The 16,140-nt window shown below is 36.1% G+C and overlaps 1 protein-coding gene across 1 annotated transcript in view; it reads left to right on the forward strand.

Moving 5' to 3' along the window:
* AKR1D1 (aldo-keto reductase family 1 member D1) overlaps positions 1-10,041 on the forward strand; it is a 33,103-nt gene extending 23,062 nt beyond the window's left edge. The window contains exons 6-9 of the mRNA XM_006173067.3: positions 4,501-4,610; positions 5,335-5,500; positions 8,443-8,525; positions 9,438-10,041. Coding sequence (XP_006173129.1) covers positions 4,501-4,610; positions 5,335-5,500; positions 8,443-8,525; positions 9,438-9,480 — 402 coding nt within the window. The 3' untranslated portion in view covers positions 9,481-10,041. The remainder of the gene's footprint in view (positions 1-4,500; positions 4,611-5,334; positions 5,501-8,442; positions 8,526-9,437) is intronic.
* The last annotated feature ends 6,099 nt before the right edge of the window (positions 10,042-16,140 follow it).

Consider the following 16,140-nt stretch of genomic DNA (forward strand, 5'->3'; position numbering starts at 1 on the left):
AATCCAGTTGAGATGGAGTTTTTGACCTGAGAATGAAAAACAGAGTAAAAATATGACCATGTGTTCCCTCATGCCAAGGAGTAAATACTCTGATCTGTTGACGCAAGAATATCGATCAGCTTCATAAACATACCCTGAAAGAGAAACAAGGCGTGTTGGAGGATCATAGCCTGAGCCTATTCACGTGTTCTGTGGTGTTTGAAAGCAGAATACATCAAAACTCTAGCCATGGCACAGATCAAAGTGTGGGTCTCCTGGCAGCCAGCCACTACTCTGTGCCGTAGGTACATGCGTACCTACTCCAGAGATAAAAAATGAGCAGCTTTTAACCCAGGAATATGATGAGCACATTGTGTGCATTATACAGAGTGGACATATTTTATGTGCAAGGGATACATATATGAAGTCCTTGCATAACTCAAAATTCACATATTTAAAAACTAATTTTCCCATTAGACTAAATCTAACATAAGATTTACAAATTGTATTTTTCACTGGCTTCATGAACAAATTCACATACAATATAACCTCACTCTATACTCATTCTCAGAGCCTGAGCATCCCAGGATTCCTAACTACCCTCTACGATGTTCATCTGAAGAAACATGCCTCCAGGCTCCACTCCTGGCTTTGTCTGAAAGCCTTCCTAGTTTCCCCCAGTGCTCTCCCAGCCTAATTTCAAGAACACTGTGGATCTCCTCAAGCCATTTAATCTCACGCCAAGTTCCAACACCTAACTTTATGAATTAAGGACTGAAGGGGAGAAAGGAGGGAGGGAGGGAAAGGAAGAAGAGAAGGAATAAGGGAAGTTCCCAAATTCTTCAGTTTTTCCTGATCTTCTTCACTATGCCTAAGTCACAGGTATCCTGACACAAGAATCAGTAAATATTTGTTGAGGGATTTCATTAGTGAAATTAAAATTTAACAGTTTTTCATGGAAAGACAGAAGGGGTTGGGGTTAATTTATGAAAGGACTTTTGTTATTTTCCTTCATGGGTTCTGTCCAGCTTCTGAACTTCACCCTGTGAGATTCTGATATCTAAAACTACAGCATTACCAAAGAGTGTTGTGAAAGTCCCAGACACACCAAGACACTGACAAGTTACATCAGTTTTATATAGCAAACAAAAAAAGTAAAGAGCACAGCTCCACTGGCCCATTTACAAAAGGCTCTACCCAGTCCCTAGCAAAGAAGAAAGGCAAGTGTGCTTAGATACACTTTTCTTTGGAAATAAGGATGACATCAAGGCCCTGTAACATCAGAAACCATCACCACTCCTCTACCTTAAACTAGCATTTGGTCCCAACCTGAAATGTCCCCACTGGCTGCAGCCCTTATGAAGCCCAGCCTGCAATAGTTTGCAGCATCAAAAGTGATTTCCTAAGATTCTGGCTCTGTTCTCTCTGCATAATTATTGTTTTCACTCATTCAACAAATAGTCATCAAGCCTTGCCTTATGCCAGGCACTTTGCTAGGTTCTAGGCATGCAAAAATGACCAAAGATAAATGCAGTCCTTGCTCTCCTGGATCAGACATTAATCAAAAATCATGAAAGTTATTTGTAGTTAGAAGCTGAGATAAATTCTCTGAAGACAAGGAATGTGGTTCTCTGAGGTCATAGGCACTTGGATCATATTAGCTTATTCACTCTCACCCCCACCCCCACTTCCTTCCCCTCCCCATTGAAATTTCCTTCACTGAATGCTCCTTTAGTGATATGCCCTAAAGTCTTTTTTTAAATCTAAAAACTGTTTATGCAAAGATTTCTATTGTATTCATTATATTATATATTTGAGTTTATGTTAATTCAAAAGTTTTTATTGAATACATGTTTCTAATATGTTGCCCAATGCAACTTTCTTTAAACTCCCAAATTTGTTCAGTCACAGAATGGATATTCACATGCCTGTTTGTTCTGTTTTCTAAATTGTATTAGCCTTATTATGTATACCTTTTCCTATAAACCATATAAAATCTTTTTTTCAAAAAGTAGATTATAAAAATGTTCACTACATATACAAATACACATATACACAAGTATATACATACATACAGATATATACACATGTATATATACATATTTAATAGGCCAGAGACAGGTAACAGCACTGCAACCTGATTAGAAAGGAGTCCCTGAAAATATTTGCAAATGATGTGACTGACAAGGGACTAATTTCCAAAATATACAAACAGCTCATACACCTTAATATCAAGAAAAAAAAAAAAGAAACTCAACCAAAAAATGGGCAGAAGACCTAAGTAGATATCTTTTCAAAGAAGACAGACAGATGGCCAACAAGCACATGGAAAGATGCTCAACATCACTAATTGTTAGAGAAATGCAAATTAAAGCTACAATGAGATATCACCTCACACCAGCCAGAATGGCCATCATTAAAAAGTCTACAAAGGATAAATGCTGGAGAGGGTGTGGAGAAAAGGGAACCCTTCTACACTGTTCGGTGGAAATGTAAATTGGTGCAGCCACTATCGAGAACAGTACGGAGGTTCTCAAAAAACTAAAAATAGACTTACCATATGATCCATCAATCTCACTCCTGGGCATATTCCCAGAGGAAAATATAATTCAGAAAGACACATGCACCCCAGTGTTCATAGCAGCACTATTTATAATAGGCAAGACATGGAAACAACTCAAACGTCCATCAACAGATGACTGGATAAAGAAGTTGTGATATATTTATACAATGGAATACTCCTCAGCCATAAAAAAGAATAAAATAATGCCATTTGCATCAACATGGATGGACCTGGAGATCGTCATTCTAAGTGAAGTAAGCCAGAAAGAAAAAGAAAAATGCAATATGATATCGCTTATATGTTGAATCTTAAAAAAAGACACAAATGAACTACTTATTATTTATAGCTTAGATGACTGATTTCTTGAAATGTGTAAGCACATTTGTCCTTTATGATCGCATTACCGCATTCTGTTGATTCTTATTTTGTGGTTGGCTTTATTCCTTTGATAACTATGTAAATTTAAAAAGCTAAAGCTCTAAACTGTTCTTAGAAACAATGAACAGTACACATATGTAAATTCTAAAATGGTTTTATCTATCAAGTTGCTCTTCCTAGAATAAACTTTGTTTACAAAAAAAAGAGTCCCTGTAGGGAAAATTAAATGTGTTTGGAACAAGCAGGTAGGCATGAAATTAAGAAATTCATATTTAGTCTTTAAGCAATGGAGTGACATGATTAAAAATGTGTTTGGAAAGGTTAGTGTACCAATAATAAATAAGATGGAAAATGGAAAAGAGACTGAAGAGGGAGAGTAATGCTGGGAGTGGGAAAGGGTAGAAAGGGGAAGAAATACAGTCAGCCCTCTATATCCATGGATACAGAACGTGCAAACGCGGGGGGCCCACTGTACATTTTATAGAATGGACTTGAGCACCTGCAGGCCTCAGTATTTGCAGGAGATGGGGGGAGAAGGGGATGTTCCTGGAACCAATCCTCCGTGGATACTGAGGGACTACTATACTATGGACATTATGATTCCTAACCTATTTTAGTCTATGTGTCGCTTTTTAAAATTAAGAAATGTTCCCAAGTAGGGGAAGTAATTGAAGTGTCTTAGGGAAAAGGAGGGAGCGAGATTATGAGGGGGCAGGGGAAAGAAAAGAAACAGGAAAAACTGACATGGAAAAAAAAGGTTATCAAATTAGAAAGACCCACGTCTAAGGGCCCCACTTTACCTTTTCACTTCATCAATAGCATTTTCTTGTGCTTTCTAGAAATGTGACTTGTTAAATATTAAGTATTCCAGATAGTGAAAATAATAATTATACAATTAAAATATTTTAATTAAGCCTTGGTTGATTTTAATTAAAAAGAAAAAAAAAACATGTAGGTCAAAAACTACCATAATGTTTAAGAAACTTTAAGAACTTTTGTTGACACAAGTATTTTTAGTGCAGGAATCTTGTCAATAAGACATAGAACAGGAAAGTAGGCCTAAATTTGGTGGTATAAAGAACTCTCCACCAAGACAAAATACATCTTTACATATAGTTCTGTACACACTCTATCTCTTGTGAAAATATTCTTAGGTGTTTGATAGCTAGGGACACAGAGCTTCTGCAACCTGTCACTTTCACTTAGCAAGACTGTAATCTGAACCTTGAGACTGTATGTTTATTATGGAAAATAGTATTTGCTAGAATATTTACTATAAATAACTGAGTCTGTTCGGTTCAAGTTTTAAACTCTGATAGCTGTAAAAATTGAATTTGTTCCCCAGTTATTTTAGAATTAACCCACGGGTGGTGACCTCACTAATCTTGTTTTAATTAATAATCACCCATATATAAACAATGTAACCTTCTTTATCAGAAAAAAATATTTAAGATTTGCCCAGCTATCCGTAATACTTTGCAATGGATTTTATTGAGGAACTTTAAAAAAATTATGTAAAATTGCATTCATCTACAAAGCCTTAATTTTGTGTTCCACTCTCTCTCCAATGCAACACATAGGTTGAGTGCCATCCATATTTCACCCAGCCAAAGCTCTTGAAATTTTGCCAACAACATGATATTGTCATTATTGCATACAGCCCTTTGGGGACCTCTAGGAATCCGACCTGGTAGGTAATGCTGTATGTCTCCTCCAGTACTTCCTTTGGTGTAGAGTGTGAATGTAAATTGCTTGATTGGAATGACTCTGTTCGGCTGTGTGACCATAAGTCTCTTCAAGTCATTCTCCACACACACAAAAATAGAGCTAATAAAACCTTCCTCACTGAGATTTTGTAACAATTGGTTATACTCTACCTGTGAAATGCCTAATGGTACCTGAAACACAGAAAATGCTCAATAAATCTTAGTTTGATTATTATTTGACAAAGAGTCTCTACGGCCATATTCTGAAGTTTTTGAATTTTTAAAATCTCTGTATTCAATGACAACACTTCTATTGTGATGTATTCCACAAACTTAAGTAGAAAATTTTCTACTCTGAGATGATCCCAAGAGTTGTACCTCTGTTTCTTCCATTTCAGCCTTCTTGCCTTTCCCTGTATGCCTACTTCCAACCCTATTCTTTCTATAAAACCTGTCAAAGAAATATTACTTACCCTCTGGAAGAGGCAGCTCTATAAATTTGCCTCTCTTGATCTTCCCATAGTAAGAGCAAATTGTCATTGAGTACTCTGCACTCAGAGAAGTTGGTTACAGGTGACCTCAAAATGTCCTGGATAGGTTAAAATGTGAATTGGGTGAGGAGGGGGGTGGCAGAGGGTGATGATAGATTAACCACTGGTTCTCATTACTCGAGCTAAGTATGATGCATATTCTTTTTTTTTTTTAAAGGGTGAATGTATCTCCCCCACCTTTGTTAGAGGATCCACTTCTAAACTCACTGGGGAAAAAGTACAGTAAGACAGCAGCTCAAGTTGTTTTGCGCTTCAACATCCAGCGAGGAGTGGTTGTCATTCCTAAAAGCTTTAACCCTGAAAGGATCAAAGAAAACTTTCAAGTAAGAGAACCACTTCTAGAAATGTAAAAAGTAGTTGTTTTTTTTATGGGAATTTTCTGTCCAGATTAATAAGAAACTTGCAATACTTTCATATGTTATTTTATAGACCAGCTCCCCAACCCACTCTGCCCATATCTAGATTTAATGTTAGCTGAATTTGAGACAATTCCTAGTAATTTGGGGATTGCTTTGCTCCTTGTATGTTATCTAGCTCCCTTATTTCTTCTGTTTCCTTACCTATTGACTCTGGACCCTACCTACGCACTTCTCTGCCTGCACAGCAGGAATAGAAGGTATAAAATTTGAAATTTATAATAGTCAACTTTCCACCTTCTTAATGGCTCTGGAAAAAGTTGGGGACAAATTGGGAAATTATTGAAGAGGCTCATTTAGACTTCATGAACCCCCTTTATTCCCTCTATAAGTAATCTGCAGTCAGCGTTATGACCTATGGGTGAGAGGAAAGAGGCCCCCAGACAATGGACTGATTAGTTTACTGTGATACTTCCAGAGACTACACTGCTAGGTAAGTGCAGCCATAGAAAAGTAGCATGTAAAGTTAATCAGTTACCCATCAGTTAATAATTTAAATTTCAAAAGTAAGATTTTTTTTAGTTTTACTCATAAAGATAAAAATGAGATAATATTTATCCCTTCAGATAGGAAAAGAATCAGAATGTTGACAGTATGTGGGAAAACAAGCACTTTCATAAAATGTTAGAAATATTAATTGGTTTAAGATTTGAAGGAGAAGGATGTCATTTTTCTATATCTACCAAAATTCAAATATACATATCCATCGACCCAACAATCTTTTCCTATAGATGTATTTGCATGCTCGTGCACACATACATAGGTGTTTATTACAGCATACTTTATCAGTTAAAAAAAACTGGGAACAATTTTCAATAGGATCTTATAAAACAAATTATGTTAATTTGTGCAATGAAATATTATATAGCCATTTTTATTTTTCTTTTTTAAATGAAATTTATTGAGATATAATTGAAATGCAATGAACTTACAATATTTAAAGTGTCAAGTTGGGTAATTTTTGACATATGTACACACCCATGAAACCATCACCATAATCAAGATAAAGAACATATTCATCACCTCCAAGAGTTTCCTCATTCCCCTTTGTAATCTATCCCTCCTGGTCCACAGCCACAAGCCAGCACTGATTTGCTTTCTATCCCTGTAGTTTAGTTTGCATTTGCTAGAATTTAATATAAATGAATTTACACAGTATGTGTACTTTTATACCCATTTTTAAATAATAAAGTGAAAATACAAGTACTGACATGGGAAGACATCCATGATATTAGACAATTTATCTTCAGAGCTTTTTGCTACCACATGAAAGACTGCAACTCAAATTTACCAAAGAAAAAGAGACACAATTTTTTGGCTTACAAAACTGGGAAGTCCATGGATAGATCAGTCATGACTGGACACAGGTATTCAAATGATTTATGAAAGGATTGAGTTCTCCCTACCCCGTCTTTCCATATGGTGGCACAAACAGTCCAGGTTAATCTAGTCCTCATATTGAATAAAGATGATCACAGATAAAGGCTTCTGTCAGGGTCTCTATCAATACCTGCTTGTCCCTTTGTGGGTCATTGGCTACTCCCATAATAATCACTGTCCAGTGAACAAGATACCTTGATTGCCCTTGGGCTACACCTTTATTCCTGTGCTGAAGGAGGTGAGGTCATGTGACAAATAGCCCCACTAGGTCAGGAAAGGTGTTAAGCAAAAAAGAAATTTGTAAGGATTTATTTTATAAGTGATTGGTTCATTCATCACTGTTTTTATGTTATGCACACTTTAATTTCCTTATACAATCTCATAAACTCCAATACTTAGGTAATAAATAATCAAAGGAAAGAATTCCCTGAAAAGAGCAGCTACAAACGATCCTCAGGGGAATGACTAAATAAACTGTGTTACAACTGTACTATGGATGCAGTGGTTAAATGGATAAAGTCAGTCTATATATTTTGACAGAAAAGATCACCATAAGATAGTACGTAAATGAAATAAAGTTGCAGAATATAAAAATATGACACAATTTTTGCATTTTGCTCTTAGTGTACTGAATGTTTGGAAGGAATATATGGGAAGAGGAATAGGACTAGGGTAGTAAGTATCAGGAAGAACTTTCATTTTTCACTCCATATGTGTCCATGTACTTCTGTAGTGTTTCATTTCTTTACAAAGAGCATGTATTTATGTATTACTTATATATATAAATTTATAAGTGTAAATACTAAAATGAAAGTTAAGGGATAGAAATATAAAATAATAAAGTAAGAGAAAATAAATTATAAACACATAAACCAAGAGTTAAAAATATAAATAAGCTAAAATAAACTACTAAAATGTTAATAAAGGACAACTACAAAACCAGAGTATAAGCTGTACAAGCTAAGAAAAAACAAAACAATGAAAATGTATTTAGAATTAAAAGGCAGAAAAAGAAATACTAAAAATGATGAGAGAAAAGATTAATAGGATAAAGTAAAGAAAATTAAAAGTTTAAAAAATACATAAGCAAATTCAGAGACTAAGCAATATTTTTTTTTAAAGTTTACAAAGGCCATAGTCCAGAATCAAAAGTTCAGCATCTTATACAGAAATAATAAGAATTCTTCACTTTTAGAATTTCAGGAGATGTTCTGAACACATATTGTTTCAGAGCATTTGAAATTTCTTGCAAGATGTCCATGCTGGATTGTCTCAGAGACAAAGGGCAGAAAGAATTCCAGCCCCACATGAGTGGGGTGGCCCCCCAACACTAGCCCAACTCCTCTTAGACATTTGCAGAAATGTTCATAAACCTTTCAAGGGGTCCCGCTGCTGGCCCCACTCCTGTTCCCAAGTATGAGCCATATTCTACTATTGTAAATGTCTGCTTTTTATTTCTTTTTTTTCAGATCTTTGATTTTTCTCTCACTGAAGAAGAAATGAAGGACATTGAAGCCTTGAATACAAATGTCCGCTTCGTGGAATTGCTCATGTGAGTTCTGGGGGATCATTAATCAACGACTGCCCAGTGGTGTTGGATTGTCAAATGTCAGCCAACAGCCTTCTTATGAACTGGGACTGTGTCCACAGAAGGCACAGGGTAAAGGCCAGTGGGCAGCATGTTCTGAATTAGGTACTTCCTACAAACCTACCTTTTTACTTAAAAGAGTTCTGGCATTTATGACATTCCCATTGGTTAGGTAAAGGCATTGTAGACTAAAGACTTTGAGAAGAATTAAGTCATAGTGTTTGCATGTTAATACAACAGCGGCACAGATATTCAAACAACGTATTTCTTTCTTTCTTAAAAATCAAAGTGGGCACAGATAAGCGCACATTTGTCAACAAGAACAATTCCTGGGAGAGAGGCATGAGAGTGCAGTAGAAAGAACACCAGGTTGGGAAGAACTTTGAGTTTTAAGACAAATGTTTGCCTATAAGATTTGGAGCTTCTGGCTTCGCCTGTTTGTCTGACTTCCCACAAACAAAATTCCTTACACACCTTCAAAGTGTTGAAAATTCAGCTATCAACAGAAGTAACCATGGGAGGCAGCTTATATCAAGAGAGAAGAAGGAGGGAAGGAATTGTGAATAGGCATGTAAAACAGGCAGGTACTGCTCACCTCTTTTGCTTTTGTTCTAAGCAAAATGTTAATGTGGAGGCAATCAGCCTTTCCCTACACACACACACACACACACACACACACGGTGCTGTCCAGAGCTTCAGTAAAAGGGGCTGGCTTGAGAGAAAACAGAGGAAGAGAGTCAGTGAAAAACAGAGGTGGAGTGAGTAAGAAAGAGAAAGAGGGAATGGTCAGTGAAATTATCAAAGGATGCTAGTAACACATACAGCTGTGCAATGTTTGAAGTGAACTTTTTCCCTTTGGGGGAATTGTTTTGGCAGGTGGTCTGACCATCCTGAATACCCATTTCATGATGAATACTGACTTCAGAGAACTCTGAAACAGATATTTTCCCTCCCATGTGTGCCAGGACTTTGGGCTGGGTAGTTCCCCCAGCTACAGAAATGAAATCCTCAGATGAAGTGGTGATGGAGACATGCTTAACTTTTGTGTACTGTGACTTTGACTTACCTATGTGGTGGTGGGGGATTTAAATCTGTTGAAATAACCATTGGAAATTATCTGCTAATATTTTATTAAATCATTGTCTTCTGAGCTTCAAACAGAAAAACATCAGGCTTTAGAAAAGACTTCAGAGGCAACATATGAAGATAAGTAAGTCATGAATCTGGGTGCTGCCATGGGTAATCTGAGTTCTCTAGCAGTTAACAGGGCAAGAAAGAGGATGGAGAGCTGGAACATGCCAGTGTGCTGGCGGTGGCCTTGATACTCTAGACCATTGACTGTAATACAGACACAGCCAAAATAAGATCCATACATGCATTATAAACATCAAAGTAATTTGCTGCACCTTGAGTAGGGAAGAGGGCTAAGTGTAGAAAAGTCTTAAAATAGAGCTAATTAAACACCACAGCAGTCAACTAAGCTGTACTGATTTGGTTGTTGTTTCCATCCAGTATGTGTTTCTGTAGCTTTTACCCAGCTTGAGAGATAAGTAATTGCTGGTTCTCTCTTGCATGTTTTAGGGCCTGAGCGTCACCATAACTAGTGGTCCATGCCAATACTGCCTGTCACTCTTACCTCCACTTATTGTATGACCACCATTGTGCAGAATGGCTTGAGACAACCAGCATACACAAATGAAGTCCTGCACTGTAAAATAGTCCATAGACAACTATTTTAAAAGAAAACATTTAAAAGGGAGGCTTGAGGAAACACATTGAAAGAAGAGGCTTTATAAAATCATTATACTTAAGACTTTGAAAGTTATTGAGATAACTGAATTTTCAGAAGGTAGCAAGTTCAAAAGAACTGTGAAGATTGTACTATATGCAAATTTTTTAAAAAGTTAATAAGAAGATTATTAGAATTCCATAGAAGAGATGTACCTATTTTCAATTCAACTAGAGCAATATATTTTATTCATCTACATTAAGTCACTCTCGGGTAAGAGAGCTCCTCAAAACTTCAAGGCAAATTTATATTTCTCCAAAACAAATTGCTTATAATTTTCAATGACCTGAAAACATACATTTCCAAGAAATTATCACTTTAATAAAACTGATCTCTACTCATTATTTCCACTAATTCTAATATTAATACTTACAATGCCATCTTTTGGAAAATATCTTGTTCACAAGAAATAATAAAATATGATGATTTATTCTACCACATGAATCTCCGTTTTGTTGCTTGAGGGGTTGGAAAATCATCTACATTCATTTAAAGACCTCTGATTGAATTCCTACCATACATTCAACACTGGGAAGATAGACAAAAAAAGGGAGAACCATAATGAAAGAACAAATTCAAGTCTCGATCCCTATTGCCAAAACCCTTCAAAATATTTCAGGGAGGCTTATGTGGAGCTGGTGTGGAGGAGGGGCTATACCTATCAAGTCATTTTTTTAAAGACAGGGAAAGAGTCCCATTATTTGTTAGAAAAAAAATATATATATGTATTTCATTTTTAATTTTTAATTTTTTTAAGTTTTTTTTTTTTGGTGGGGTAATTAGGCTTATTTACTTATTTTTAGAGGAGGTACTGGAGATTGAACCCAGGACCTTGTGCAGGCTAAGCAAGAGCTCTATCACTTGAGCTATACCCTCCGCCCGATACATATTTCTAAAGACTGAAGGAGAAGAATTCTCTTTTAGTCATAACAGACACGGAGGAAAAAGAGTTGGAGACAGAAAACAAAAGTTCAGAAAGGGTGATGGTCTGCATGAGCTTCTGCATGTTACTTCTTCTTTCATGGTCACCCCTCTCAAGCTTCCCATCTATTTTGGGATAAACTGTATCCTCCCATAATTCCTATGTTGAAGTCCTAGCCCCCAGTACCTCAGAATATGACCTTATTTGGAAATAGAGTCATGGCATATGTGATTAGGTAAGATGAATTCACACTGGAGTGGGGTGGACCCTAATCTAATATGACTGGTATCCTCATAAAAAGGGGAAATGTGAACACAGACAACACACAGGGAGAACATGTGCAGACAGAGGTAGCGATCAGCTTGATGCTTTTACTAGTATAAGAACCCAAAGACATCCAGCAAACCACCAGAAGCTCGGGCAGAGGCACGGGCCAGATTCTCCCTTACAGCCCTCAGAAAGAATCAACCCTGCTGACACTTTGATTTCGGACTTCTGGACTTCAGAACTATGAGACAATAAATTTCTGTTGTTTAAGTCACCCAGTGTGTGGCACTTTGTTATAGCAGCCCTAGCAAACAAATACTCCATCCCTCAGTCAAGATTTCCAGTCTCTAAAACTGACATAAGCAGTAAAAATGACCATATTTTGTCAATGCTTTAACGAGCTCAGGTATTGATGATCGATAGTTTTTACCTTCTTGGGGACTTTTGAAACCTCAGAGATAATTGTTAACACAAATCAATCTTCCTCCTAATCGGAGACCTCTAATAGAGTATGGAGTAAGATATGTCAATAGTTACATAACCTGCCTGGAAAAGGTGAGCACACCCACTGATCCATAAAAACAAGTGGGCCGGAGCAGCAAGGTCTTTCTGCCCCCTGCAGAGTGTTTTTTGTTTGCCTACTGCTGACTGTTGTCCTTGGACCTTGGTCACTGCATTCCACAGACTGTGACACAGAGGTTACTGGTAGAGGCCATGAGAGTCACATAGGCAGTAATCCCATACCTGCAGGCTTCAGCACTGAGATATACATACTTCATGACTACTGTTATGGGAATTTTGAAAGTTGAGCTAAATTATATTTCCTAGGTTTGGTATTTCTCTGGAACTTCCTTAAAATTTCAAGCTTTCCCTGGCGACTTCAATTTCTGATCATTGCAGATGAGGGACTAAATCATGCCATCTTGTGGAGCCCTGGTCCTGGAATGTGCACCCTTTTTGAATCTGAACTGGAGCCACCATGTTTCTAATTTCAGATACTAAATCCCCAAGTTCTCACTTCTCTTGGCTGGGGCAGGAGGTGGGGATGGAAAAATAATCCCTTTTAGTTGTAATCTCCTTCTGGGCACTGGTATTTTAGCTACTTTGAGAGCTGAGATGCAGAGTATGGTGGGAGGGAATAGCAGTGGTCTTGCCCAAGGCACATGGACCTTTGTAGGGCCTCCTTTAAATCTTACAAAGGCTGTGGCATCCTTAGGAGCATGTGGGCCCCTTTAATCCTATCTTGGGAGTTGTCAGGAAGAGATAAAAAGGCCAAAGGACTTGGAGCTGAGTAGCCCTCACTTTAAGTCCTGCTGAGGACCACATGGAGGTCAGGGAGGAGCAGACTTACCAGGAGCTGGTAGAAATAATTGAACACTTTTTAAAAACTGTGTTGCTGTTTGATAACACACTATTGAGCATTTTTGTATTGACATTCATGTATGAAACTATTCTGTAGTTTTCTTTATGTACAGTTTTAAATTAATTTCTATTATCAAATTGTGCTCATTTCATTAATAAAAAGAGAAAGCGAGACTTTCTTTCACAATCTCCACTCTAGAACAAATTAAATTAAATTTAAATTATTTGTTTCTTAAAGTGTTGGTACAATTTACCTGAGAATTGCATCTCTGTCAATAGGAAGCCTGTACATTTTGTTTTGTCTCAGATCAAACTTGCGAATTTATCTTCTACTGAAATTTATCGATGTTATATAGTTTAACAAATGGAGATATATTTGTTCATTTAATCAACAAGGTTTTTTTGTGTAGTCTGGTTTTCTGGTAGGCTCTATCCTAAGCAGCTGGGGTATTTCAGTAAACAAAAGTCCCTCATACACACCTGTACTCTTCTAATTTCTTTAATTTTCCTAAATGTGTGGTTACTTCCCTCCTTCCATTCTTCTTTTGTATGTTTATGTTTTTGTTTTTTCCTATTAATTAGTGGTTTATCAAGTTATTTTTGTTTTTTTCTGAATTTCATTTAGAGCAATTTTTCTCCCAGAAGGAAAAGAAAATATATTGATTAGTTCTGCCGTTTTTCTGTTTCTTAATTCATTCATATCTCATTTTCTTTTATTGATCTCTGTCTTGTTTTTTATACCTCCTCCATAGACATCTAACTTCTTAGGTTGAATGCTTATTTCATTGATTTTTGTTTGTTTTTCTTGTGTAACAAAACAAACATTGAATATAATGAATTTTCCATTGAGCATTGTTTTTGAGCATTATTTTGAACACTGAGCATTTACGTTTCATGAGTCAATTTTGTTATTTTCTAGTTATTCTGAGTTTTGGTTTTGCTTTTCTTCTTTGATTAATAGTTGTTTACAAGAGTTTCTGTCTTACTTTAATTTCTAGTGTTAGAGCTTTTCCCCCTAACTTTTATATTCTACTTTTAATCACACTGAACTCAGATATCATCAGTTAGTGTTTTCAATATTTTATGGGATTGTAACAACATACATTCTGTTTTAAAGTAGAGTTGGATATAATGGGCATACAATCCCATGCTATACATTTTTATCACCCAATATTAGAAAAGCTATTTTGAGTAAGTGGTTCTCTCTTTTAAAACAGTGGTTCTTAATTGGGGCAGTTCTGTCCCACCCTCCCCAAGGGATATTTGGCAATTTCTGGAGACATTTTTGCTTGTTCCAACTAGTGGGGGTGGGAGAGGTAATATTGGCATGTCATAGGAAGAGGCCAGGGATTCTGCTAAACATCCTATAATGCACAGAATGGCCCCCACAACAAAGAATTATCTGGGCCAAAATGTCAATAGTATTGAGGCTGAGAAAACCCTACTAACACAAAAGTCTTTCTTGATAGATGTTAAAAATGTGCTAATTCTTAATACTATAATTTCATAATTTCAACTCATTGCATATAACTGAAAACTAATCCACTTAGGCTCATGTTTATAGTGCTTAAACTGCCCATCTTTTATCATTTATCCATGTTTTTTCTTATCTTTTTATATTATCTTATATATTTTATAATTTATATATATTTTATCTTATCTCAGATTGTTAAACTGCTAATGGGTTCCATGCTTTTAGTATTTGATTTTAAAACACATAGGCAAGCAAGTCCCAATGAAAATGAGTCAACATAGGAAACAGAAGTTATCAATTATCTCCTCAGCATGAGTCAAGAGAAAATTGCTCTAATAAATAACAGACTGCCACCAAAAGATAGAAGCAATCTGAGAGATTAGATTAAGCTGGTAATCTACTTGCCTTCCTGTCCCAAATTTCTTGAAATAACTAAGTAGAGACCCAATTAAATAGACCAAATCCATAGCAACTCTAAAATAAAGAAAGGGTACCATCACTGAACCAAAAGTCCTTAAGGAGAGAAAGCTGAAGTAATTAGACTGACAAAGAAATAAAAGTAGATAACTGTAGCCCAACATAATTGCAGGACACAACTGCAGGAAAGATAATAGCAATTTTAGATATGCTTCAGATTTGGAGTTTAAAAAAAAAAGTAGAAGTTCCCATGACTTCCCATTCTTTTTTTTTTTTTTTTAAATTAGAGTTTTTTAATTATAGTTGACTTACAAATGTTGTGTTAGTTTTTGGTGTACAGCAAAGTGATTCAGTTATACATACAAATATATATTCTTTTTCATTTTCTTTTCCATTATGGTTTATTACAAGATATTGAATATAGTTCCCTATGCTATACAGTAGGTCCTTTTTTGTTTATTTATTTTATATATATGGTAGTTTGTATCTGCTAATCCCAAACTCCTAATTTATCAGCCCCTCAACCCCCTTTCCCCTTTGGTAACAGTAAGTTTGTTCTCTATGTCTGTGAATCTGTTTCTGTTTTGTAAATAAGTTCATTTGTATCATATTTTAGATTCCACATATAAGTGATAACATATGGTATTTGTCTTTCTCTTTCTGGCTTACTTCATTTAGTATGATAATTTCTAGGTCTGTCTATGTTGCTGCAGATGGCATTATTTTATTCTTTTTATGGCTGAGTAATATTCCATTCTGTATATTTAACACTTCTTCTTTATCCATTCATCTGTTGATGGCCATTTAGGTTGCTTCCATGTATTAGCTATTGTAAATAGTGCTGCTATGATCATTTAGGTGCATGTGTCTTTTCGAGTTAGAGTTTTCTCTGGATATGTGTCCAGGAGTGGGATTGCTGGATCATATGGTAAGTCTATTTTTAGTTTTTTGAGGAACCTCCATACTGTTTTCCATAGTAGCTGCACCAATTTACATTCCCATCAACAGTGTAGGAGGGTTCTCTTTTCTCCACACCCTCTCCAGCATTTATTATTTGTGGATTTTTTGATAATGGTCATTCTGACCAATCTGAGGTGATACCTCATTGTAGTTTTGATTTGCATTTCTCTAATAATCTTTTCATATGTCTTTTAGCCATCTGTATGTCTTCTTTGAAGAAATGTCTGTTTAGGTCTTCTGCCCATTTTTGATTGGGTTTTGTTTTTTTTTAAATTGAGTTATTTGTATATTTTGGAAATTAAGCCCTTCTCGGTTGCATCGTTTGCAGATATTTTCTCCTGGTCCATAGGTTGTCTTTTCATTTTGTTTATGGTTTCCCTTGCTGTGC

Source organism: Camelus ferus, chromosome 7 (genome assembly GCF_009834535.1).
Source record: "Camelus ferus isolate YT-003-E chromosome 7, BCGSAC_Cfer_1.0, whole genome shotgun sequence".
NCBI classification, from domain to species: domain Eukaryota; kingdom Metazoa; phylum Chordata; class Mammalia; order Artiodactyla; family Camelidae; genus Camelus; species Camelus ferus.